This window comes from Pseudorca crassidens, chromosome 9 (assembly GCF_039906515.1).
Source record: "Pseudorca crassidens isolate mPseCra1 chromosome 9, mPseCra1.hap1, whole genome shotgun sequence".
Classification (NCBI taxonomy): Eukaryota; Metazoa; Chordata; class Mammalia; order Artiodactyla; family Delphinidae; genus Pseudorca; species Pseudorca crassidens.
This window is the reverse complement of record NC_090304.1, coordinates 94,869,166-94,891,603: the sequence shown is the minus strand read 5'-3', so window position 1 is coordinate 94,891,603 and position 22,438 is coordinate 94,869,166. Positions and strand designations below refer to the sequence as shown.

The window sequence follows — 22,438 nt, the reverse complement described above, 5'->3', positions numbered from 1 at the left end:
GATGGCCAATGTCAACGGCTAATGTTAATTACAGACCTTGGGCTTCCAGGCCAGGCCCATGGAAATCCCGTGGGGGGATTTGCGGCCTCTGTCCTCGAGCAGCTGGGGAGTCACGCAACCTGGACTCCAATCCCAATTATGTTGTTTTCTAGCAGTGTGACTTGGGCAAGTTTCTGCATCTCCACGAGCCCGCTTTCCTCATTTGTAAGATGGGGATGATATTGCTGCTCTCAGGATTAAACTGAGGCCATGCACATGAAGTATGTAGCCCTCTGGCTGGCACATAATGGAGATCCGTAAATGAGAGGTACATCCCTATCACCCTCCCCTTTTCATCCCCCGTGCATTGCTGCCAAGGAAGACAAGCCACCGATGCATTTTTTAAATCAACAATACAAACAAGCGTATGATGAAAGCCGGGGAAAGGGTACAGATATTACAGGTTTAGGGGAGGAAGAGATGACAGAGGGCTGGGTTGGGGAGGGGAGCCTCCCGGGAACATAGGATATAATTAAGAGCTCAAAGGTGCTGAGACTGCACGGCTTTGGGGGAAAAAAATGAATAGGCCAGTAGAGTTGGGGCAGAGCGCTTCTGTGTTCGCATCATTTCAATGGGACGGACTTGCTTTGGGAGCTGATAAGACACAAATGTGGATGGGACTGTGACCATGTCTACCTTTCCTGATAAGATCCCTGGCTGGCATCACTGGGGTGCCACCCAGTCATGTTGATTAGCCTGTAAATAAAAAAGGTAGATGTTCAAAAACAGCAGAATTGCCTCTGGAGCAATCTAGAACCACCAACACGAGTGGCCGCTCCAAGCTCCCGAGTGGGTTGAAGTAGACGTTAGATGGAGCAACGAGAGCTATCGCTTATTGAACCATCGCTGTGCAGGCAGCAGCCAGGTGCTTTCATTCTTGCAACAGCTCCAGCTCTGATTGGAACTATTATTAGAGGAGAGGAAATGAAATCAGGTTAGGTAAGTTGTGCAAGATTCCGCAAAAGTCTGGCTGACTTCAGAGCCTAAGTACTTACCATGGAGGCAGAAAGGCTGAGGTTCATACACTCACTCCATTTATCATTCATTCAACAAATATTTTTTGAGCATCACCACTTGCAGGTGTTGTACACAAAACTGAGCCTGGAGCAGTGGACAGGGGGCAGCCCCTGCCCTCATGGAGGTCACGGTCTCACGAACATGCACTGGGCCAGGCCTGGGAGGCAGAGGTGGACGGACCTTCCAGCTGCTCTTGGCCCTCGGGGGCTCCGACCGCTCATCATGGGAGCATCATCTCTGCAGCGTGTGGACCCTGGAGGCCTCTGAACCAGGCAGGCCTGGGGGTGGCAAAGTGGTGGATCTGGAGGCAAACGTAGGAAGGACGGAGGGATGGTCTCCCCTGCCATCTCAGCGCCATTAGAGCCACATCAGATGGCTTTGAGGGGCCATAGTGCCATGTCCCTTTTAGCCACACCCCCTTCTGGGACACTGTAAGACCAACTTTCTCATTCCCATTGTCACCAAACAGAGGAAGGAATAGGACAAGAGGAGAAATGAGCTTCTGTGAGGCACCACCTCTGCCACAGATCATTGAGGCCCCTCAGTGACCCTGTGGGGTAGGTGTCATCAGAACCACCTTCTAGACGAGTGGTGGAGGCTCAGTGGGCTCCTCTCCAGGTCACGCAGCTACTAAGTGGCAGAGCGGCTCTCCTGGCTGCAGTCCGATGCTCTGCTGGTCGTGTATTTGCAGTATCCTGGCCCACGGGTACTGGGGGTTCAGAAGAGCGACACGCACTGTCTTTAAGGAACCTGCAGTCTATTGGGGATATAAGAATGATCCCACAGAACAGGTGGGAGCAATCCAAATGGGAAACTTGAGGCCCTGTCTGCAGAGGGGGTGAGGGTCTGCACTAGCTGGACTGTCCAAGGAGACTTCTAGAAGAAGGAGGGTTTGAGAAGGGCCTCGCTGGGTGCAGGGGAGGTGGGAGGCAGTCCACGTGGGAAGGAACTGGTAGGAGTGCCCATGGTACCAGGAAGTATCATAGGAAAAGCATGGCTTTCAATTATGGCAGCTCCGGCTTTGTGCTTTGGGGCAAATTGCTTTGAACTCTCTGATTCTCAGTTTCCTAGTCTATTAGAGGGGAAGGAAAAACCCTGAGCCTCAATAAGCCTGCAGCAGGATGAAAGGAGCTAAGGTATGTTATCGGGAAGTCCCCGGCACAATGCCTGGCTTCCATCCCGTTGTACTGAGCCTTTACCTCAGAGCGGGGTGGTGGGGGCGGCCAGGACCCACCCTGCCCTGCCCTCAACAGGCTTACAGTCTAGGGACAATGTCAGGTCTTTAGTGACTCAGTACAGCTGTGGCAAGTATGCAGGGAAGAGGACAGGAGACAGAAGACTGGTGGGAGGGTCTTCGGGAGGAAGGGAGTGTGAGCTGAGCTCCGAGGGGTGGGTCAGTGGAAACTTTGGGAAAGAGGCAGCTAAGTGTCCCGAGTAGCAGCAAGGTTTGGAGAGAAGGCAGGAGCTGGGCACCACGGAGGACAGAGGAAGGCTGGTGTGGCTGGAGTTGGGGCCAGGGCCAGACATGGAACTAAACAGGGCCAGTGGAAGGGTGGTGGGCTTTGGCTGCCCTGTTAAGGGTTTTTGTCTTTATCTGAAGAAAAAGAGGAAGCTTACGGGATGGTTTTCGGTATGATCAGATGTCCGTTTTAAGAGGATCGGGCTCTAGCGAGGGGAAGAAATTAAATGAGACCACAGTAGGTACGGGCACCTAGCAGGCAGGCCTCTGACCCCTAGTAGGCTGCATATGGTACACACAGTATGCTGTGGGGACCGTCCGCTTCCGCAGGGAGTAAGGCCCTGGGGTCACAGTGGATCTCCGACGCCTGATGCTTCAGAGCCACCCAGGGTCAAAGAAAACTCACAGCTACTCAGTGGCCCATGGGAGTTCAGGGTACGGGTGGTCATTCAGGGGGAGGGACACAGGGGTGGGGGCCTTAAAGATGAGCGCTGGAGGGACGGTCACCATCCCTCCCCCTTCCCGAGGGCGGCAGCCTGGCTTTTGGGGTTCTGTCAAAGCAAGGCAGCCTTCCTGAATGGTAGTAACAGTTTTTTCTGTGACACCATGAGCATCTGACACAGGGCACAGGAGCTATGAAGCTCCCCCAGAGGGTACCATGAAAGTGTGGGCGGGGGCTCCGGGGGGAGGGCTGGAGGCCGGGCTCGGCCACGTGCAACAGGAGGAGGCCGGGGAAGAAAGAGGCTTATTTCAGCACCCTGTTATTATGGCATCTTGTTTTCATAGTTTGTTCAACAAACCTCTCTCCCTCTCCCTCTCCTCCCCTCGCCTCTCTTTTTTTTCATCTTCCTCTCTCAGCAAATCCATTTAAATGCAATTCTATTCTTAAAGCGCCCCTCTCATGCATGTCTAATGAATGTCAGGGAAATGCTATTACAATGGGGCCGAGGAGGATCCCATCGGCGGTGTGTGTACAAGTCATTTGAAAGGAAGCCTGGGAGCGCTCCAGTTTTATTACAGCATAATTAGAAATAAAATCTTGTTGCAATAGGAGAATGAGAGATGTGTGCTAATCCTGTGGTGGAGGAAGATAGAGCTGTATTTAGAGAAAAGGACCCAGGGAGAGAGAGAAAACTAGCCATTGCCCCTCTGCCCCGCTCCACCAAGGCTCTCCTGCTGGCTCCCCTCCCCAAGACGCTCCATCCTCACACCCCCTGTGACCCCAGCTCCCTGGGGGCCGCTCCAAAGACAGTGCTTGACCCCCCCCCCCCCTTCTAGATCTCAGCTGCCCAGAGTGGTCAGTCGGCAAGGTCCTGGTGAGCTGAGCCTGGTGCCTCCCTGGAAATTTACACTCTCTCACCTATAAGAGGCCAGTTGTGGGCAGTTGGGAGGCGGTGGGAAAGGTTGGCTTGGAGGCTGAGACCCAGATCAAGTTCGGAGTGCCCACCTTACAAGAGATATACATTCATTTATTCATTCGATCGTTCAGTCATTCAACAGCCACTAACCACTGCCTAACTGTGCCAGGTACTGTGCTGGGTGCATTCATTAACTTCTTGCATTCTCATAGGAAACAGGTTCAGAGTCTCATCCGGCATATTCCAGCTCAAGAGGGGAACATAGTTCAAACCCCACTTCTGACTCAAGCCGGGCTTTTTCTACTCCATCATGCTATCAGCTTGCTTGGTCCTCCTGAGGCACCTGTCTTCCCAGTAACCCCATCTCCTGTAGAGCCCCAAAGGCAGAGATAAAGATGGGGGATCTGGCTAATCCCTCCTACGGGGCAGAAATGGGCATTGCTCCCTAGTTCTGTGTCTTCTTCTCTGACCGCTCGCCCTCTTCTCTCAGAGGTGGCAGTGGTGCTGCTCCCGCAGGCCCCTGGGGACACATGCATTGTGCCACCCACTCGGAGCCTGTCACGCTATCCCCTGCCCAGCCTGGCATCAGGTTTTGAAGATGAATGTGGGACCATGGTGTCTTCCTCGGAGCCCCTGTGCCAGAAAGCAGGCGGTGGACCTGTCACCTGCCACAAGGAGGTTGTTAACTTGTGACCCGCTGTCAAGCTCTGGCTGCCTTCCCCTCCCTCTTCCAGCCAGCCGGGGCAGGGCAGGGTTTGTGGCTCTGCATGCCCCGTACAAGCTCGCATAGCAAAGGTCCCACCTCCCAGCCATCCAGACTCCCTGTGACCCAGACGTGTTCGCTCTGCCTGAACTCAGTTCCGTGGGGAAGAGCAGGGGGCCCGGAGACAGGAGGCCTCTCCTGACAGCTCCACTCTGACCCAGACTGGCTGCGTGACCCTCTGTTTCCTCGAGTGTCCCCTGCAGCAGTGCATCAGATTGAGTGATTGATGACGAGTGTGGACGAGGCCCTATCTGTGATCAAAGGCCCATTCCCCGCACCGGTGCCCTGCCCACCTCATCCCTCCCTCTGCTCTTGGTACCCGTGGGGGGCGGGGTCCTCGGGATCAGTGTCTCCCCACCCTCACGCTCTCACTCTCTGAACCCCACCTCTGTGGTCCGCCTGCTGAGCTTCAGGGCCAGCTTGCCTCTGTCCTCCTCCCCATTCCTACCCTACAGTCCTCACCCCAGTGTCTTACGGAGCAGGACCTGACTCCAGAATCGTAGCCCTGGAAGGGTCCTCAGGCAACAGCATGGCAGGAGGAGGAGGAGATTCATTTCCTAGGGCTTCCATGACAAAGTACCAGAGCAGGTGGCTTAAACAACAGAAATGTGTTTCTCATAGTTCTGGACGCTGGACGTCTAAGATCAAGGTTTAGTTTCTACTGGGCCTTCTCTCCTTGGCTTGCAGGTGGCCACCCTCTCACTGTGTCCTCACGTGGTCTTCCCTCTGCCTGTGCATCCCTGGTGTCTCTCCTTCTTATAAGAATTGACATATTGGATTAGGGCCTCACTCTTATGACCTCATTTAACCTTAATTACCTCTTTAAAGGCTCAATCTCCCAATACAGTCCCACTGGGGGTGAAGGCTTCAACATATGAATTTTGTGGGGACACAAATCAGTCCACAACAGGGAGGATCTAGGGTTTAAAGCCAGCCAGACCAGAGCTGGGACTTGACTTCAAATTCCAGACTCACATGTCACTATGCTGCAACTCTCTCTCCAGGGCCTCGGTGGAGGGCTTGCAATCCTGGGGGTCCAGAGTCCAGGGAGAGCAGAGGAGGCAGAACAGGGCCTTGGCTTCCCTTGGGCTTTTCAAACCCAGGCTAGCAGGTTCCCCCAGGGCCCTCGCCCTCAGCAGGAATAACAAAGGTGTGAGAGGTGGGTTCTCTGCAGAGCCAGCCTCAAGTAGCTCCCGGTAGGCTGCCCTGGTGTTGGCGCCCAGGCAGGGCTAATCCTGCCAGCCCAGAGGTATTGGTCATCCCCACCTACCCTGCCGCTGGGAGGAGTTATCTCATTGGTCCATGCACCACCCACAGGCCCCAAGCGGCAGGGTGACCACATTGTTTTGATAAATCTCTATGGGATAGAGCAGTAACTGGTAACCTTACTGACTGCAATTTCTCTCTGGGAATTGGGAGGCCCCAGGGGGGCAAGTGAAGCATCCTGAGGCCACCCCAGGAAACTTAGGGCTGTGACAGATTAAGCATCTCTTCTCCCGCAGGAGACCAGATGCTTTTTCTGACTCCGGCCAAAGCTTGGTCTCAGGGCAAAGCTCCGTCCGTTCCTCCGCACCTCCCCTCCCCCACTCCATACCTCCCACTGCCTCCTGGGACCTTCCTTGCAGGGGCGAAGGAGGCGGGCAGAGCAGAACCCCCCATCCCTAGCCTCTGGTTTTCCTGCTTCAGGAAGGCATCTGATTCCCAGAGCCAAGAATCATCTCTACTGCCAGGATTCATCCATTCAACAAAACGCCTACACAAATATCTATACCCCGTGTATGTGTTATGGACACATACTCCTTGTGCTCTTACACACTTCACATTACGGTAATAACCCCTCCTTACACGTGTAGAGCGCAGTATATGTCACAACGCCCTTTCATGGTCATCATCACGTGGGCACCACAAACAAACCCTGTGAGCCATGGAAAGCAGGGGTTAGTGTCCCCAGTGTCGGGATGAGAGAACAGAAGCCCAGAAAGGTTAAGGGATTTTCCTAAATCTACCCAGTTGGTAGGTGGTGGGTCTCAAATCTCCCGTTTCTGACTCCAAATACAGTGCTCCCTACAGCACCCCTTGGAGCATATGCCCCACCACCCAAGCCGCCAACCCCTTCTGTGTCCCCTGTGGTACCCCACAGGCCCATGCACGGACCCCCAGCAGTGTGCGTGCCCGCACGTGCACTTCGTTCCCTCACAGACACGTGCAGTCCCCTGCCCACGAGCCCGCCCTCCTGCTAGCGCATAGCACCCGGAGCCAGCAGAGAGTTTCTTCATTCCCTGAGTCCTCCCAGAACGGATGACCACCTGATAGCCCTGACCTGCTGCTTCACTGCACACCGGCCTCCTGATGGATAGCGTTCACCCATCCTTTCAGTCAATAACTGCATGCTGGTCGCACCTCACCCTCTCTGCTCGCCCACCACGCCTGCTCTGACTAGTGAGAAGGAAACCTCTTCCAGAAGAAGCAAGGGGCCCGGCCACTACCCAGGGGGGATGGAGACGTCTGCCCCGCAGGGAAGGGGTGAGCCGGAGCGCCTCCAAACCGCAGCATCCGCTGTCCTGGCAGCTCGATTTGTGTTCAGGAGACCCAGGTGAGAGTACCGTCTCTTCCACTTACCGGACGAGTCTCTGCCCAAGCCAGCGTCCTTGTCCGTGAAACAACAGCGCAGGAAGGAAGCGCAGCACACACTTCCTAGGCCGGTGATGACACTGAAGAGAGGGATGTACATCAGGGGAAAGTGCCAAGCCCAGAGCCTGGCACACAGGCTCCCACTGATTCCTGCCCCTCGGGGCGCCCTTCCTGCTGAGTTTGTAAAACAACTGAAGACAAGTCCCCGGCTAAGCCTGGATCCCTCGCCCAACCTGGGTAGACGCTGCCCGGGAGGGGTCCCCAAGGGCGCTGGAGACGGGAAGTTCACAGCTGCAGGTTCCTGGACAGAGGTCTCCTTTCTCAAAGGCCCCAGCTCTGGAAACCTCTAAGACCCAGGGGACTGAGCTCACCTCCAGACAGGCAGAGGCAGAGCCACTCAGGGAAGCTCAGTTCTCCAACTTCCCTGTCCACAGAGGGGCACTGCCCTACTGCATTACCTCTGGTCTGAATGTTGGCCCCTGGGACTCTCATGGGGTTCCATCCCGGAACCAGTGGCCTCTGTCGTTAGTGATTTCTCCTCCGAGCGAGGGTAGCATTTCTGCTCCAATCACCTAAGGAAGAGGCAGGTCTTGGTCAGGGAAGGACAGTGGGAGGCTGGCTGGAGATGGAGTGTCCGTGTCCCTCCTTCTCCCTGGGCCCTGCTGCCCTGGGTCTCCTCGTGTTTCACGAGCTCCTGGGCAGCGTGAGGTCATCCCCTGCTGCAGGCCTCTCCCTTAAGATGAGTCAGCCAGAGTGTACGCTCCAGATTGCCCAGCTTGTGTCACCATCTGTTGATTTCCCTTTTGTTAGCTCCAAACCATCAGTCTGGTTTTGATGTGCCCGCCTGTACCTGGGGAACCGAGACAAGGACCAAAGTGGCCTAACCGGGGAGCAGAGGCCCAAACATTGCAGCATGGCAGCGGGGGCTAGAGGGGGAAGAGACCCCAGGGTGCGGGGGACCTCAGGACGGGACTCCAGGCTAGAGGTCCAGCTGTCTCAGCTCATTGGAAGCGCCCCTTTACTGTAGGATTCATTCAGTCGACACATGTTCGCTGAGCATCTACTGTGTGCCAGCACGTTCTGGAGCTGGGATACTAAAATAACTCCCTCTCTCAACAAAAAGCGCCATGTGCTCTGAAGACACGAAGGCAGGGTAAGGAATTGGGCAGGAACGTGGCACTCAGCCTAATTTTGATAGAGGCGTCAGGCAAGGCCTCTCCAAGGGGTTGGCATTTGAGCAGAGATCTGAACAGGGCCAGGGGTGAGTCAAGGAAAGAGCATTCCAGGCACAGAAGGAATAGTCACAGCAGAGGCCCTGGGGTAGAAATGAGCACATGCACACTGATTTGAAAACCATTGTAGTAGATGACCTTCTAGGGGTCTTGCTGCTCTGATTTCTTTAAGCTAGGAATTTATAACTTGCTGGGAGGGAAGGACCTTAAAGAGGATCAATTAATCTCCCTCACTTAATACTTAAGCCTTCTATGCAATATCTCAGCCAAGTGCTTCTTCAGCCTCTACTGAATTACCCCTGATGACAGGAAACTCACTGCCTCACAAGGACACCTTCCAATTCTTTATAATCTTGACCTTTAACATTTTAACTGTGGTAAAATACATATAATGTAAAATTTACAATCTTAACCATTTTAAGTGTTAAGTCCAGTAACGTTTCAGTTTAAGTTCAGTAATGTTTAAGTTCATTGTCATCTTGCAAAACTGAACCTCTAGACACATTAACAACTCCCCATTCTGCCGTCCCTCTAGCCCTTGGCAACCACCATTCTACTTTTTGTTTCTAAGAATTTCACAGTTCTAAGTACCTCTTATAAGTGGAGTCAATCACACAGTGTTTGTCCTTTTGTGTCTGGCTTATTTCACTTAGTATAATGTCCTCAAGGTTCATCCATGTTACAGCATGTGACAGAATTCTTTTCCTTTTTAAGGCTGAATAATATTCCATTGTATCTATATACCACGTTTTCTTTATCTATTCATCCATCAATAGACACTTGGGTTGCTTCCATCTCTTGGCTATTGTGAATAATGCAGCTATGACCATGGGTGAACAGACATCTTTTCGACAACCTGCTTTCAATTATTTTGGGTATATGCCCAGAAGTGGATTTGCTGGGTCATATGGTAATTCTATTTTTAATTTTTTGAGGAACTGCCATACTATTTAATCTTGACTTCTGAATGTTCAAAAGTAGTTATTTTTAAAAGTCTAATTGAATATAGTAGAAACAGTGATTAGCAGTGGCAAGAGGTTTGCCAGATGTACAAACCCTCAGAAATGGGAGTGGGCTAATCTGGGAAGGCTTCCTGGAAGAGGTAAATTTAGAGCTGGGATCTGGCTTTTCTGAGTTGCACATGGGGATAAAACAAACTTAGAGTTGGGGAATTCATTTACTCATTCATTCATTCTAGAAATATTTATCAAGGGCCTATTTTTGTGATAGACACTGTTTTCACACTGAGTGAAATGGGAAAACATTGAGGGGTTTTGAGCAAAGGAGCCACATGGTCTGACTTAGGTTTTGAAGCATCTCTCTGGCTGCCTCCTAGGAAAAGACAGAGGAGGGGCAGGGCCAGTTAGGAAGCTGCTGTCCCTGCTTCCCTCAGTAATTCCCTTCCTTTGCTCTACAGGTTGAAGGGGGATCTATCCAAGTCACACCTTCCAGCAAACCCTTCCTCCCCTCTCCTCTGCCCGGGACCCTCTCCCCACCAACTCACCCTCACACCTCCCTGAGGGAAGGGAGAGGGCCCCACCTTTGCAGAAGACAGATTTTCTCTCCCAGCCCTCTGGGGCCACCAGGAGCCCCAAGGTTTCTGTCCATTACCTCTCCGGGACTCCTGCAGCTCTGGGGAGTCTCCGAGGCCCAACTCTCTGACCTCTTAGAAAAAGACAGAAAAGATGTTCTCGGCTCACTTAGCATGTGTGTGCAAGGCCACTGAATTGCCAAGGAGGGCCTCCTTTACTTTCAAGCTACTGAGAGGAAGGGGGAGACTTTGCAGGAAGCCTGGCCACAGGGAGGGGTGGAGAGCCCCCCAGCGGTGTGCAGCCCACCATCTCCCTGAGATGGAGCCACTTGTGATGACATTTAACCAGTGCCACCCACGTGCTGGAGACCTTCCCATGCAGTAACTCATCTTTCATCTAATTCTCCCAACAACTCTGTGACCTAAGTCCTAGTTATTATCTCCGTTTTCCTGAAGGAGAAATGGAACTCAGAGAAGTCTGGTGTGATCACAGAGACATCCATTTCCAGAGTGAAGGGGACTTAGTTTTTCTAATCCAGTTGTTCTCCACCCTGGCTTCACATTACATCACCCAAAAAGCTTTTGTAAAATACCAAGGACTTCCCTGATGGTGCCATGGTTAAGAATCCGCCTGCCAATGCAGGGGACATGGGTTCGATCCCTAGTCTGGGAAGATCCCACATGCAGTGGAGCAACAAAGCCCGCGAGCCACAACTACTGAGCGCGTGCGCCTAGAGCCGGTGCTCTGCAACAAGAGAAGCCACCGCCATGAGAAGCCCGCGCACCACAACAAAAGAGTAGCCCCCACTCGCCACAACTATAGAAAGCCCATGCACAGCAACGAAGACCCAACGCAGCCAAAAATAAATAAATTTTAAAAAATACCAATTTCCAGGGCACACACCCAGAGATTCTGAGTTTAATTTTAAAAACTTCTTAGGTGATTCTAATGTACAAACACAGTTAAAAACACATACCTCCTCTACCCCTTCCCTCTTTGTATGGGTGGGAAAACTGAGGGCCTGAGAGAGGACTGGACTTCCCTAGGGTCACCCTGTATCCATTTCCCAAGGCTGCCTTAACAAATTACCGCAAACTGGTGGCTTAAAGCAACAGAGATTTACTGTGTCATAGTTCTGGAGGCCAGAAGTCCAAAGTCAAGGTGTGGGCAGGGCCCTGCTCCCTCTGCAGGCTCTAGGGGAGGATCCCGCCTTGCCTCTTGCCTGGCTTCTGGGGTCGCTGGCAGTCCTTGACTTTTCTTTGCTTGTAGATACATTTCTCCGATCTCCGCCTCCATCTTCGCACGGGCTCCTCCCTGTGCGTGTGCACCTGTGTCCAAACTTCCCTCTTCTTATAAGGACACCAGTCAGATTGGATTTAGGATCTACCTTAATCCAGTGTGACCTCTTTTTAACCTGATTCTATTTGTATTCACAAGGTCTGGGAGGACATTAACTTTGGGGGACACTATTTAACCCAGTATATACCCCATCATTAGTGGCAGAGCTAGGGCTCCAACTCAGCCTCCTAAGTCCCAGTCCTGGGCTTGTCCCCCAGTGCTGGGTGGCTCGGCCCCTCTTCATCTTCCTCTTCTCACTAATGGCTTCCATCGAGCCCCCTCCCCACCCTTCACCAGCCCTCAACACTGAAGGCCAAAGCTTTCCTGGTGGAAGAACATTCTCTTCTAACTGTGGAATCCCAGAGGGCGGATACCAAGTTCAAGACTTCTCCATGGAGCCCAGTTCAGTACCTAAGGATGCTCCACAAAGACTCGATAAATGGAGCCAAACTGAATTGAATGGATGACTGCTCCTTCGTGAGGAAGTGAGGACCCCATCAACAGAAGCAATCAAGCAGAGGCCAGCTGAACGTGTGTCCCTATAAAAGTGCTCTTGTTCTAGGAGAGTCAGCCTAGCACAGAGCTTTGGAAGAGCATAGGAAGTAGACTAATGGTCCAGGCTCTACCACTTATCAGTTGTGTGACTGTGAGTGGGTTATTTAACCTCTCTGCTTTGGTTAGTAACAACAATAATAACCATTTCAAAGGGGTGTGGGGATTAAATGAGATAATGTTCCTAAAGCCCTTGGCCTAACATGTAATGGATGCTCAATAAATATTTAGCTTTAAAAAAAAGGAGAGCTGTGCTCCAGATCACCAGGAAAAAGGATAGTGAAGCAGGCTGGAGTATTCGAGGAATAATAAAAACCAGAAAAGGATTCATTAGCCATGCGCAGCACTTCTCAGGTCGCAGGCGTGTTTCAGATGACACTGCAGACTTTGAGATGCACCAGTCAGGCAGCGCCAGCGGCAGAGTCTACATTTAGACAGTTCCATATCCTGGTCCTAGAGCCTAAAACCAAGTGATCCTCCATGGGCACACTGTTGGCATTTGGGGTAGAATAGTTGTTGCTCTAACCGGACCACTGAATGCCATTGGTACCCCCAAGTTATGGTGTCAACCAAAAATGCTCCCAGACGCACATGTCCAAACGGCCTCGGGCTGGGGGCTGGACGTGGTGGTCCTGGCTGTCCACTCCAGGTGGACGCAGCCTGCCCCAAGGAGGAGGAAACAAGATGTGGGATAATGGCTCCTCTACCCAGTCCAAGGATAGCTGGTCCCATTTGGGCTGCGGAGGATGGGCTGCCAGACTGCCAGGGCGCCCCGCTGGAGCCAGCCTTGGAGGCCAGCCGTGTTTGGAGCCCTGGCCCTTCTGAACCCCCCACCAGCTATCTGTGCCTCCGCCGCTCTCCACACCGTATGCCTCTCACTCCACAGGCCCCCTTCTCCTTCCTTCCCCAGCAGGGCCCATCATCTGATTCTCATCAAACATGCAGAACTGATGTTGCACAAGTCCCCCCCAGTGGGGATTAACATAATACCCCTGATTTCTCCTTCCTGTCTTGCTCGCTGCGCATCCCCCTGGCTGCGGCCTGCCTTTGTTTCAGGAGCGATACACTGTATCTGGAAATGTTACTGCAATTAAATATGAACACGAAGGGGGGAAGGGAGGGGGAAAATGAGGACAATGAAGGATGTGAAACATCAGATGCAGCAGCTGCTTGTTGCTATAGAAACCCCAGCTCCCCACCACCAGCATGGCAGCACCCCTCCCCAGCTTAAAATTCCTTAGGGCCAAGTGCACCGTTGTCAGTGTCGTTCTGGCGACAACAGGGTCCTAGCTGTCCAGGCTGGAGCACCTGTGGGTTGCTAGGGTTGATTTTAGGGTCTTTCCTGTTTTTCCTTATCCCACTGCCACCACCACCTCCAATCCTGATACTTCTGATTGGCAGCAACACCCTCCAGTAGTTCTGCATCCCAGTCCCGGTTACATAATAAATTACGGGAGAGCTTCCGCATTTGACTTTGGGATGTCACAGCATGGAGACAAAACGGCACATGCAGAGTCTGGTGGGGGAGCCAGGCTTTCTCTGTGCTCCGCGTGGGTCTTCTGACTGCTGGCAGCAGGGCCTGGCTCCCTCCTGCTCCCTTTTCATCTTTTACCCACAGCACTGAGCCGGAGTCTACAAGGTGTGGTCTGCGTGTTGGAGGGGGCGGGGCAGGGCTCCACAAGCTCCAGGCAGGCTGCCAGCTGGCCAAGTGCTCATCTAGGGAGATCCCAACAGGATGCCACTCAGCAGGGATCCGTGTGAAGTCCTGGACCTGGGCCCACATGGCCAGGTGTCCAAGGATGGAGAGAAGAAAAGTGGCGTAGCCGCAGCTTGCAAACGCACGACCAGAGCCTTTAGTTGCGGGCAGAGTATGAAGCAGTAGTATAATGGGTCTGCCTCCCCACCCCCACTCAATCTCCCCTAAAAAGTTAATGCCGCTTAGGCTGGAAGTTGGTAGCCCTGCTCTATTCCACCCTGGTCAGATAAGCTGACAGTTGGATCCCCACCACTTGGCAAAGTGCCTGCCACATAGCAGGTCTAGTCCTGTACAAAGATACATGGAAAGGAGATGGGAGAGAGGGAGGGAGACAAGGAGGGGAGGGTGGAGAGTGGGAGGGAGGGAGGGAAAATTCAGAAATTTGTAGATAAACCAAAGTTTATTAAGCGAGAGATCAGTCAGATTGATGAAGTTATTTAAAACCATACTAAATAACGATTAAAAAATAAAATCCAGAGACTGCTTAGCCTGATGAAAAGTCAAAGGGCATGATAGTTGCCTTCCAGTTTGCGAGGGAGTGTGTCAGTAACACAGGTTGAGGCTGGTTCTGTAAGGGTCCAACAAGTAGAAACCAGGACCCATGGAGCTCAGTGGTGAGCAAGGGAGAGCTTTCTCAAAGTCAGAGCTATCAATTTTGGAATGGGCCACTAAATAAGGTAGTGAGTTCCCCGGCCCTGGAGGTATTCAAATGAAGGCCAGAGAAGCTTTGTTAAAGATGTGGTCAAGCACATTCAGCTTTTCAACCCTGCAGTTCTACAGCTTTCATTGTTGGAAAGTATCCTTTGGTGAGGTCCCTGTTTGCTGGTGCTGAGATCTTGGGCTTATGCTTGGAGGGGTGAGACACCACAGGATATTCCTAATAGAATGAGCCAGTATCAGGGCTCTTGTCAGTGGCTGAGAGGGCTCACTCAGCACCCAGGTGGGAGGAAGCAGACCTCGAAATAATAGGATTTGAAGGACATGGGGCTACCCAAAATGTTTCCTTATGAAAGCCTGACAGTCCAATGTTAGCAGGTCCTTTGTATGAGGTCAGCATTACCCTCTCCCCTGCAGCTTTCTTGTAAGTCATTGTTCACTGTCCTGATTCTGATGCCCCCTCTGGTGAAAATGGCAGCCTGAGGTCTGCTATGCCTTCCTGGGGAAGCAGCTGTGCCCCTAGAGAGCAGGCAGAGGGACCCTAGATTAGCTTCTCGATCTCAGTCTAGCTGGGTCTTGGGTGGGAAACCATGAGCTTAGAGAGTCCCAAAGCCAGATGCAAGCCCTTCCCCAACCCTCAAGTCCACATTCTCCCCCTTTTAAAATCAGCCCTGACTAGCTCAAGTTCAGGGTTTGCCTTAGAACCTTGGACAAGAAAATCCATTCTACCTCGGAGTGTAGTCTTGTCTCGTAATCAGCTAAATGGGTGAAACTACTCTGTCCTTTCTGCTTCGCGCTGTCACGGCAGTGAGACCGTGGAGGGCGCAGTGCTGGCACCTTTGCCTTGAACAAAATGGTATCAAAAACTGTATGATGAATTAGTATCGTAAATCTGTGTCTCCACGCCCCCGCTCCTAGTATAGCTTATCCTCAATAATTGTTTCTTGGGTGAATAAATGATGAAAACTGAGAGAAAGGGATTTAGGCGTGTGTTTAGGCTCAGTGCAAAGGGAGAGCTGGGAGCCGGAAGGCCTGAGTTCTGATCCACTTACTGGCTGTGTGATTTTAAAATGGAGATGACACCTCAAACAATTGTAAGAACAAGCAAGCAATGAACATTAAAGCTTTGCAAACTCTTGCAAAGAGATGGGAAAGATGAGGACTGATATTCACTAAGAGAGCACACACTGTGTGCCAGACACTTTATTATTTTTTAATAATAATAATAATACTCTAATAATAATACTCTATGAAGGATTATTTGCACCCTGTTGCACAGATAAGGCTCAGAGAGGTTAAGTAACTTTCCCAAGGTCACACAGCTAATAAGTAAAAGAGTCAGATTGGAACCCAGATCTTAGTCTGACTCCAAAGCCCAACATCTTCCTGTAAAAAGCTGAAGTATCTACATTTAAAGGAATAATCATTGTAATTTCTATTGATTTGCACATGGAAAATCCTCATTGGTTAGAGGTGCTCTCCTGCCTTCAGCACTACATCAGCTTCACCCCCTTGTTTTCCCCATCACCTCCCCTCCCCTGGGCAGCAGTCCTGGCCTAGGAGAAGGCCACCTGCAGGCCCAAGTTGCTTCTGGTAGTGTGCCCAGCCAGAGGAGTAATCGACTGTGTCCTGATTATGTCTCCAGAAAACAGGTTTTTTATTACTTACCACGGCGGGCTGTACATCTCTGACGTGCAGAAGGAGGACGCCCTCTCCACCTACCGCTGCATCACCAAGCACAAGTATAGCGGGGAGACCCGGCAGAGCAACGGGGCCCGCCTCTCCGTGACAGGTAGGCGAGAAGGCTGGGGAGGAAGGGCACCAGCCCACCCCCGGGACTGGGTGGGCATGTCGGCACCACTGATCAGGGAGTCTGCTGTGTGTTCAGGGGATTCAGAGAAGGAGGTTAAAGAACACAGGTGCAGAAACCACTGGGGGAGACCTTGTCCAGTTTGGTTTTGGGTATCCTTCACATAAGGACCCTACAGTTAAATTCTTTTCAGGAGTCTATACCTGAGGAAGCTTAACTCTCCTGAAGAATTGTTATTTTACCATTTATCAAATAATGAGGGGTATGGGACCTATCCTGTCGTTCCTTTTTTGCCTTTGCTGCCAGGAAGTTCATAGATACAATCTGCTATGCAAACATAGTAATGATTCGATGGGATTGGATTGGATTAGGGAGATTTTGTATTTCCTTGTGTCCCTAAGAATTTTTTAGGATTCTATTCTATCTATTTTTGAATACATGTATGTCTTTTGTTATAGCCCACCTCACAACATTTGAAAGTAGGCAAACAAAAGGTTAAAAAAAATAAACCTCTAAATTAAATAAGGATTTTTATTCTGGAGTGATTATAGCTCCTTATGGAAGGATGAAAGCTAATATTTACTGAATCCCTCTGTGTGCCAGAAATTTCACTTATGTGCTGTATCTTAGGCAGTGTACTAGCCTGGTGAGGTGTGCACTGCTCTCCTTATTTCTACAGGTGAGAAAACCAGAACTTAGGGAAGCCAAGCAACTTACCCCAACTGTTTAACCAGTGGGGGGCACAGCCAGAATTCACACTGAGCCCCCGACCCCAGCATCCTCCAGCTGCACACCCTCATGGAAGGCGCTAATCAAACACCACACACGTGCCCCAGTCACAGAAGAAAGAAGGGCACTTGGCGCTCTTCAAGGAAGGCTTTCCGGAATAGCACTTTTCAAACTGCGGACAGTGATCCACAGACATCATGACCTATGCAACGCACGCTGGTATTTCCTACCACGTGCGTCGCGATGCACTCTGATATTTTCTATTCTATTCTATCCCACTTCAATTTATCTAAATGCTGGACGCAACTCACCAAATGGATTTCATAACTTCCTAACAGTTTGTGACCTGCAACTTGAAAATCTCTGCTCTTGTGGAGGTGGGATCAGAGTGGCTTTTGGAAGGGAGATGAACTGATAGAACACCTGGGTTTGGGGACTAGCCCCCACCAAATCATGCAATGTCTCTGGATCTCTGAAAAAGGAGCTAGATTAGGTGACAGCTCAGATTCTGTCTACCTCTGACATTCTGTGGTTTGCCGAGGACTACCCTGACCAGCAGGTGACTCTATCCAGGACCCCCTCTTATTTGCCTGGTGCATTTGGGGGCAAGAGCGGAAAAGCGGAAGCCAGGAGAGCGAGGATCGGGCTCTCTGATTCCCCCTTGTGTCTCCAGAGCCTGGCCCTGTGCCTGGCACATAGTAGGTGCTAGGTAAATATTTGTGGAATTAATCAGTGCCAAGGGAAACCGCACTGTCACGTGGGGAGGAGATGGGGCTGTGCTGTGTGGCCCCATCTTTGTGGCTAGACCTTGCCATCTGCAGCCCAATTCCCAAACGTGTCAGTGGTTACCTTCCAGATTATACGGACTTGTTTGTGTAGTGTTTTGCATCTCATTTGCATGTCTTTCATACGCTGTGGGAAAGGCACAGAAATACTCCCTCCTGCAGGCCTGCTCCTTTCCCCTGCACGAATATTTAGCCCCTTCATCCTACTAATCTTACTTCCACTCTTGTCCCTCAAAAAAGGCACCCTTTAAACTGGAGGATATGCCAACCCTTCTCCTTCTGCTCTCATTGCCCACCAGCTGGGGATGGCGGGTGGGGATGCGGAGAATGGGAGATGCTACCAGAGACTAGGAGATGAAGCCCAAATAGAGAAACGGAGAAGCAAAGACAGGGAGGCAGCCAGACGACAAAAGGGGAGAGGCATGGGCACAGAGAGAGAAAAACATAGGGCAGAGAAAAACAGAAACCTAACAGAGAGACAAGGATAGACAAGATGACTGCGACAGGGTGGAAGACGTTAGGAGCGGAGGGGAAGGGGCCCCAGGAGTGACGCGGGCCCTGATGTGATGTGATGTGACAAGGCAATCTACAAGCAGCTTGTCTCGGCAAAAATGCAACTGATACCCAAGTGAGGCAGTGCAGAAGGAGATTCGTGTCAGGAGGGCTCAGGCCTCCGCCCAGAGCCTCACATTTCAGATCCATTCCCAGAGTTGAGGGCAGGGGTCAGTCCCAAGGCAGCTTTCAACTGAGATGTTTCACTCCTTAGTGGCCAGAACCCTGTGAGCTCCTGGGGCTGGTGGTCGGGAAGGGTGTCATCCCTCCCTGGCCAGAAGCTCCGGGCCAGCCCCTGGAATCAGGGATGGGAGATGCAGCTGCATGTCCTGGCAGAGCTGGGCCCTGCCAGGGCACCTGGTGGCTGAGGGTGTCTGAGCCCGGCACACCCCAAGGGATGGCTGCCCCTCCTCCTCACCAGGTACAAAGGCAAGAGGAAGGGGCAGAATGATCCCCTCCGCAGTGCCTTATCGATGCTCACTGGATGAGGGCAGCAACCACACCTGCGGTTTTCTCAGTTCTCACCAGGTGTTTGATTAAGTAATAGGGAGGGACGGGGGAAGGAGAGAGTGAGACGTATTGGAAAAAGGACTCAGGAATCAGACCAAGGTTTCAGTCTTAGCTTCAGCACTCACTAGCTGTACAACCTGGCATCAAATCAATAATGTCTCCAAACCTCAGCTTCCCCATCTGTAAAATGGGAGTGACATGTTCTCCTTGGGGTCGTTGTGAGAATTAAATAGGGTACCGCGCGTAGAAAGCTTAGCCTGGGGCCGAACACACAGGAAGGGCTCAGCAGAGAGTAGCTGCTGTTTGTTGTGGTCCTTGTTATTGTTGTTCTATTGTCTCTGGATTATTATTCCTACTACATCTCAGGGGGTGGGGGCGGGGGCGGGGAAGGACTTTTCATTTTTCTGTTAATTCTCTGAAGAGGAGGCAGTCGTGAGGAAAGACTGAGCCCCGTAAAAATACAACCTAATAACCCTTCGTCACATCGAGGTGCTTTTTGGAGTTTACCAAGTGCTGTCATGGGCGTTAGCTCTGTGGAAGAGGCACCATCATTTGCATTTATAAAGGAGGGCACCAGGGACCAGAGAGGCTGAGAGACTGGACCAGGGTTCCCCCGCTCACGGGGTGCCGAGCCAGGTGCAGAAGTCATATTCCAGGGCAGAACTGTTCAGCCAGCTGGGAGAGGTCCCAGCAGCCCCCGACCCCGACCCCGGGGCACACTGACCCCCTACCCCCCGCCAGCCCAGCCCCAGCGTATCCCCAGAGATTTCTCAGGACCAGGCCATCTGTCTCCCAGCCCTGCACTGGCCCTGGCAGCCCCCGATCCCCCCAGGCTGCCACCATACACGCCACAGCATTTTACTTCTGCTCCAGAGTAATGAAAGAGGTTTCTTTCCCTCAGAATTTAATTTCACGCCTGAGACTCGGCGATTAATTCCATCCCCACCCCCAGCCCCTTCCTCCACCACCCCATGGGCCCCTCCGCTTGTAAATTCTGCGGTGCGCCACGGAATTTGTGTATTTTGCATCAATTAAGTGTCACATTGAGTAATTCTTCCCTGGCACCGAGTTTGTTTAGCCCAACCATTCCCACAGGATGGGGAAGAGGCCGCAGAAGCTGGCAGGGAGGGAGGGCGGGCGGGGGCAGAATAGTAATCGCCGGGCATGTCTGCGTGGTGGGTTAGTGTCACTCGAGCTCTTTGACACACATTTTGCTCTGTTGCCCACAACAGCCTTAGGAGATCTGGAAGCAGTGGTATCACCTCCACGTGCAGACGAGGAAACTCAGTCTCTGGGAGATCATAAGACTCACCCAAGGTCACACGGCTTATCAGTGACCCAGGCTGACTGGTGCCTGGGTCTCCTGATTCCCAGTCTCAGGCTCCCTGTGAGAAGCCATGGACAATAGGGAAGGAGCAGAGAATCTTCTGGAAAGTTCTTTCCCCAGGGAGGAGCATTCCTAGCTCAGCCTGTCTCCAAAGGGGGCGAGGGGGGGGGGTGGCGCGGGTGAGCTGAGGACAGAGGAAGTTTCCCATTTAGTCAAGAAGGGGCCGAGAGGGGCATCAGCGCTCTCACGGTTCACTCTGGAGCAGAATCCGGGGTTAGACCCCATTTACTGAACAAGGGTGGCAGAGACCTGGTTTCGGATCTTGGCTCTGCAGTGTGATCTGAGCACGTCACTGCACCTCTCTGGTCTCCAGGCCCTCATCTGTGTGTGCCTTCCGAGTCCCTAAGCCAGCTCTACTATTCCATGAGCCTGTAAAGTTCTGCCATGTGGAAAAGGCAGACCACCGGCCCGCCCCATGCCCACGTGCCCCCGTTCACCCTCCCTCAGACACCCTCCCTCAGATGGTTCAGTAGCCCTGCTCTGTGCCAGGCACGTGGAGATGCCGTAGGGGATCAGCGCTGCCTCGAGGAGCTCTCGGCCTTCCGGGGAGCCAGATACATGGCCTGGTGCTAAGTGCTGTTGGCAAGGGCCTGGGGGGACGTGGCGACAGTGGTCGCCCCTGGGAGGGAAGTGGGGTGGCTGGGTGCAGGGGTGAGGGGGACTCCCTTTGCACTGTGTGCCCTCCTCTACTTTCTGAAGTTTTGTCATGTGCATATTTGCACTTTTCATTCTTTTTCTTTAAAAGAAAAGGCTGCTTGAAAATAAAATGAAAGCAAAGGAAAACTATGGGAATCCAGTGAAAGTGGCCTGAGGGAGGCGTCCAGAGGAGGTGACGTTGAAGCTGGTTTTGAAAGATTAGTAGGAGTTGGCCAAGAAGAGTGGGCTGGCGGACAGCATGCCCTGAGTGGGGAACTGGTGAGATCAGAAAGGGGTCGGGGGACGGGAGGCAGGCCAAGCCAGGGACCTGGTTGGCGTGAGATCACAGATCCCAGAAGGCCTAATTCAGGATAAGAAGTGTGGATTGTAATATGTAGGTAGAGGGAGCCTATGGGAGTTTTACATCAGGGGAAGGTCCCCGGTGGGCAGAAAACCCAGAGAGGCCTTTTAGGGTGAGAACTAGACTGAGGTAGCAGCCAGCACGCCGCTCACATAACACGGGCATCACACACAGAATCCCACCAGTGAGGGCCTAGGCCTCGGGCGATGTAGGGCGCAGGCCCACAGTCGCTGCTTTCTCTAGGTTTGGGAATGCAAAACACAGAAGCATCGTTGGGGTAGCCAGTGTGCTTTGTGGAAGGCTTAACTTCCGAACCCTTCTGGGCCCTGGTGGAAAGGCACTGCCCCCTCTGAGCCTGCCCAGATTGCAGGTGGGAAGAGACAGGAGGGGACAGGGAGGCCCATCCTTGACGGGCCCAGACTGAGACTGACCAGAATTACAAACCCAAGATGTCAGGATCCTCATGTCACAGGGACTGTTTGTAGGAAAGTCCCTCCCTCCCTGTGTCTCTTGCTGTTTCCCTTTTTCCCTCTGTCTGTCTGTCTGTCTGTCATTCTAGCCTAGTCTGCCCACCATATCCTCTCCTCCCCCAGCCCCTGCTCCCAGCCGTGCTTCTCAGGGCCTCCGTCTGGCCCGAGTAGGAGCATTTGGGCCAGAGTCTGGGGCACAAGGAGACACAGTGAGCCTCCCACACTGGGTATCATTCACTCCGGGCACTGGTGGGCAGCAAGTTCTGGGGGCCTGCCTTCCTGCTCCCACCCAGGGCTGGCCAGGACCTCTCGTGTTCTCTGCCTTCCAGACCCGGCCGAGTCGATCCCCACCATCCTGGACGGCTTCCACTCCCAGGAAGTGTGGGCCGGCCTCAACATGGAGCTGCCCTGCACCGCCTCCGGCTACCCCATCCCTGCCATCCGCTGGCTCAAGGATGGCCGACCCCTTCCAGCTGATAGCCGCTGGACCAAGCACATCACGGGGCTGACCATCAGTGACCTGCGGACCGAGGACAGCGGCACCTACATTTGTGAGGTCACCAACACCTTCGGCTCGGCAGAGGCCACAGGCACCCTCACAGTCATCGGTGAGCGGGGAAGCCCCTCTTCCAGCTTCAGTAACCTTTGAGAGCACCGTGTGTGGTGGGGAGGGGCGTGGGGGCAGCCGCCCCTGCCTCTGGCCGGCCCCAGGGGATGATTCCCTGGTTGGGGAAGGCAGGTTGGTGTCCTGGGGAAAGCACTGGGTTTGAAATCAGAAGACCTGCCTTTTGGTTCTGATATCACCAGATCGTAACTGACTTGGGGAAAATCATATAGCCCTGGGCATCATCTCTGTGCCCTTTT

General features: G+C 52.6%; 1 protein-coding gene across 1 annotated transcript in view; it reads left to right on the top strand.

The window, feature by feature from the left end:
- Positions 1-22,438, top strand: part of DSCAML1 (DS cell adhesion molecule like 1) — a 341,881-nt gene that overhangs the window by 224,358 nt on the left and 95,085 nt on the right. Inside the window, exons 4-5 of the mRNA XM_067751153.1 lie at positions 15,980-16,126; positions 21,904-22,182. Of these exons, the coding sequence (XP_067607254.1) occupies positions 15,980-16,126; positions 21,904-22,182 (426 nt within the window). The remainder of the gene's footprint in view (positions 1-15,979; positions 16,127-21,903; positions 22,183-22,438) is intronic.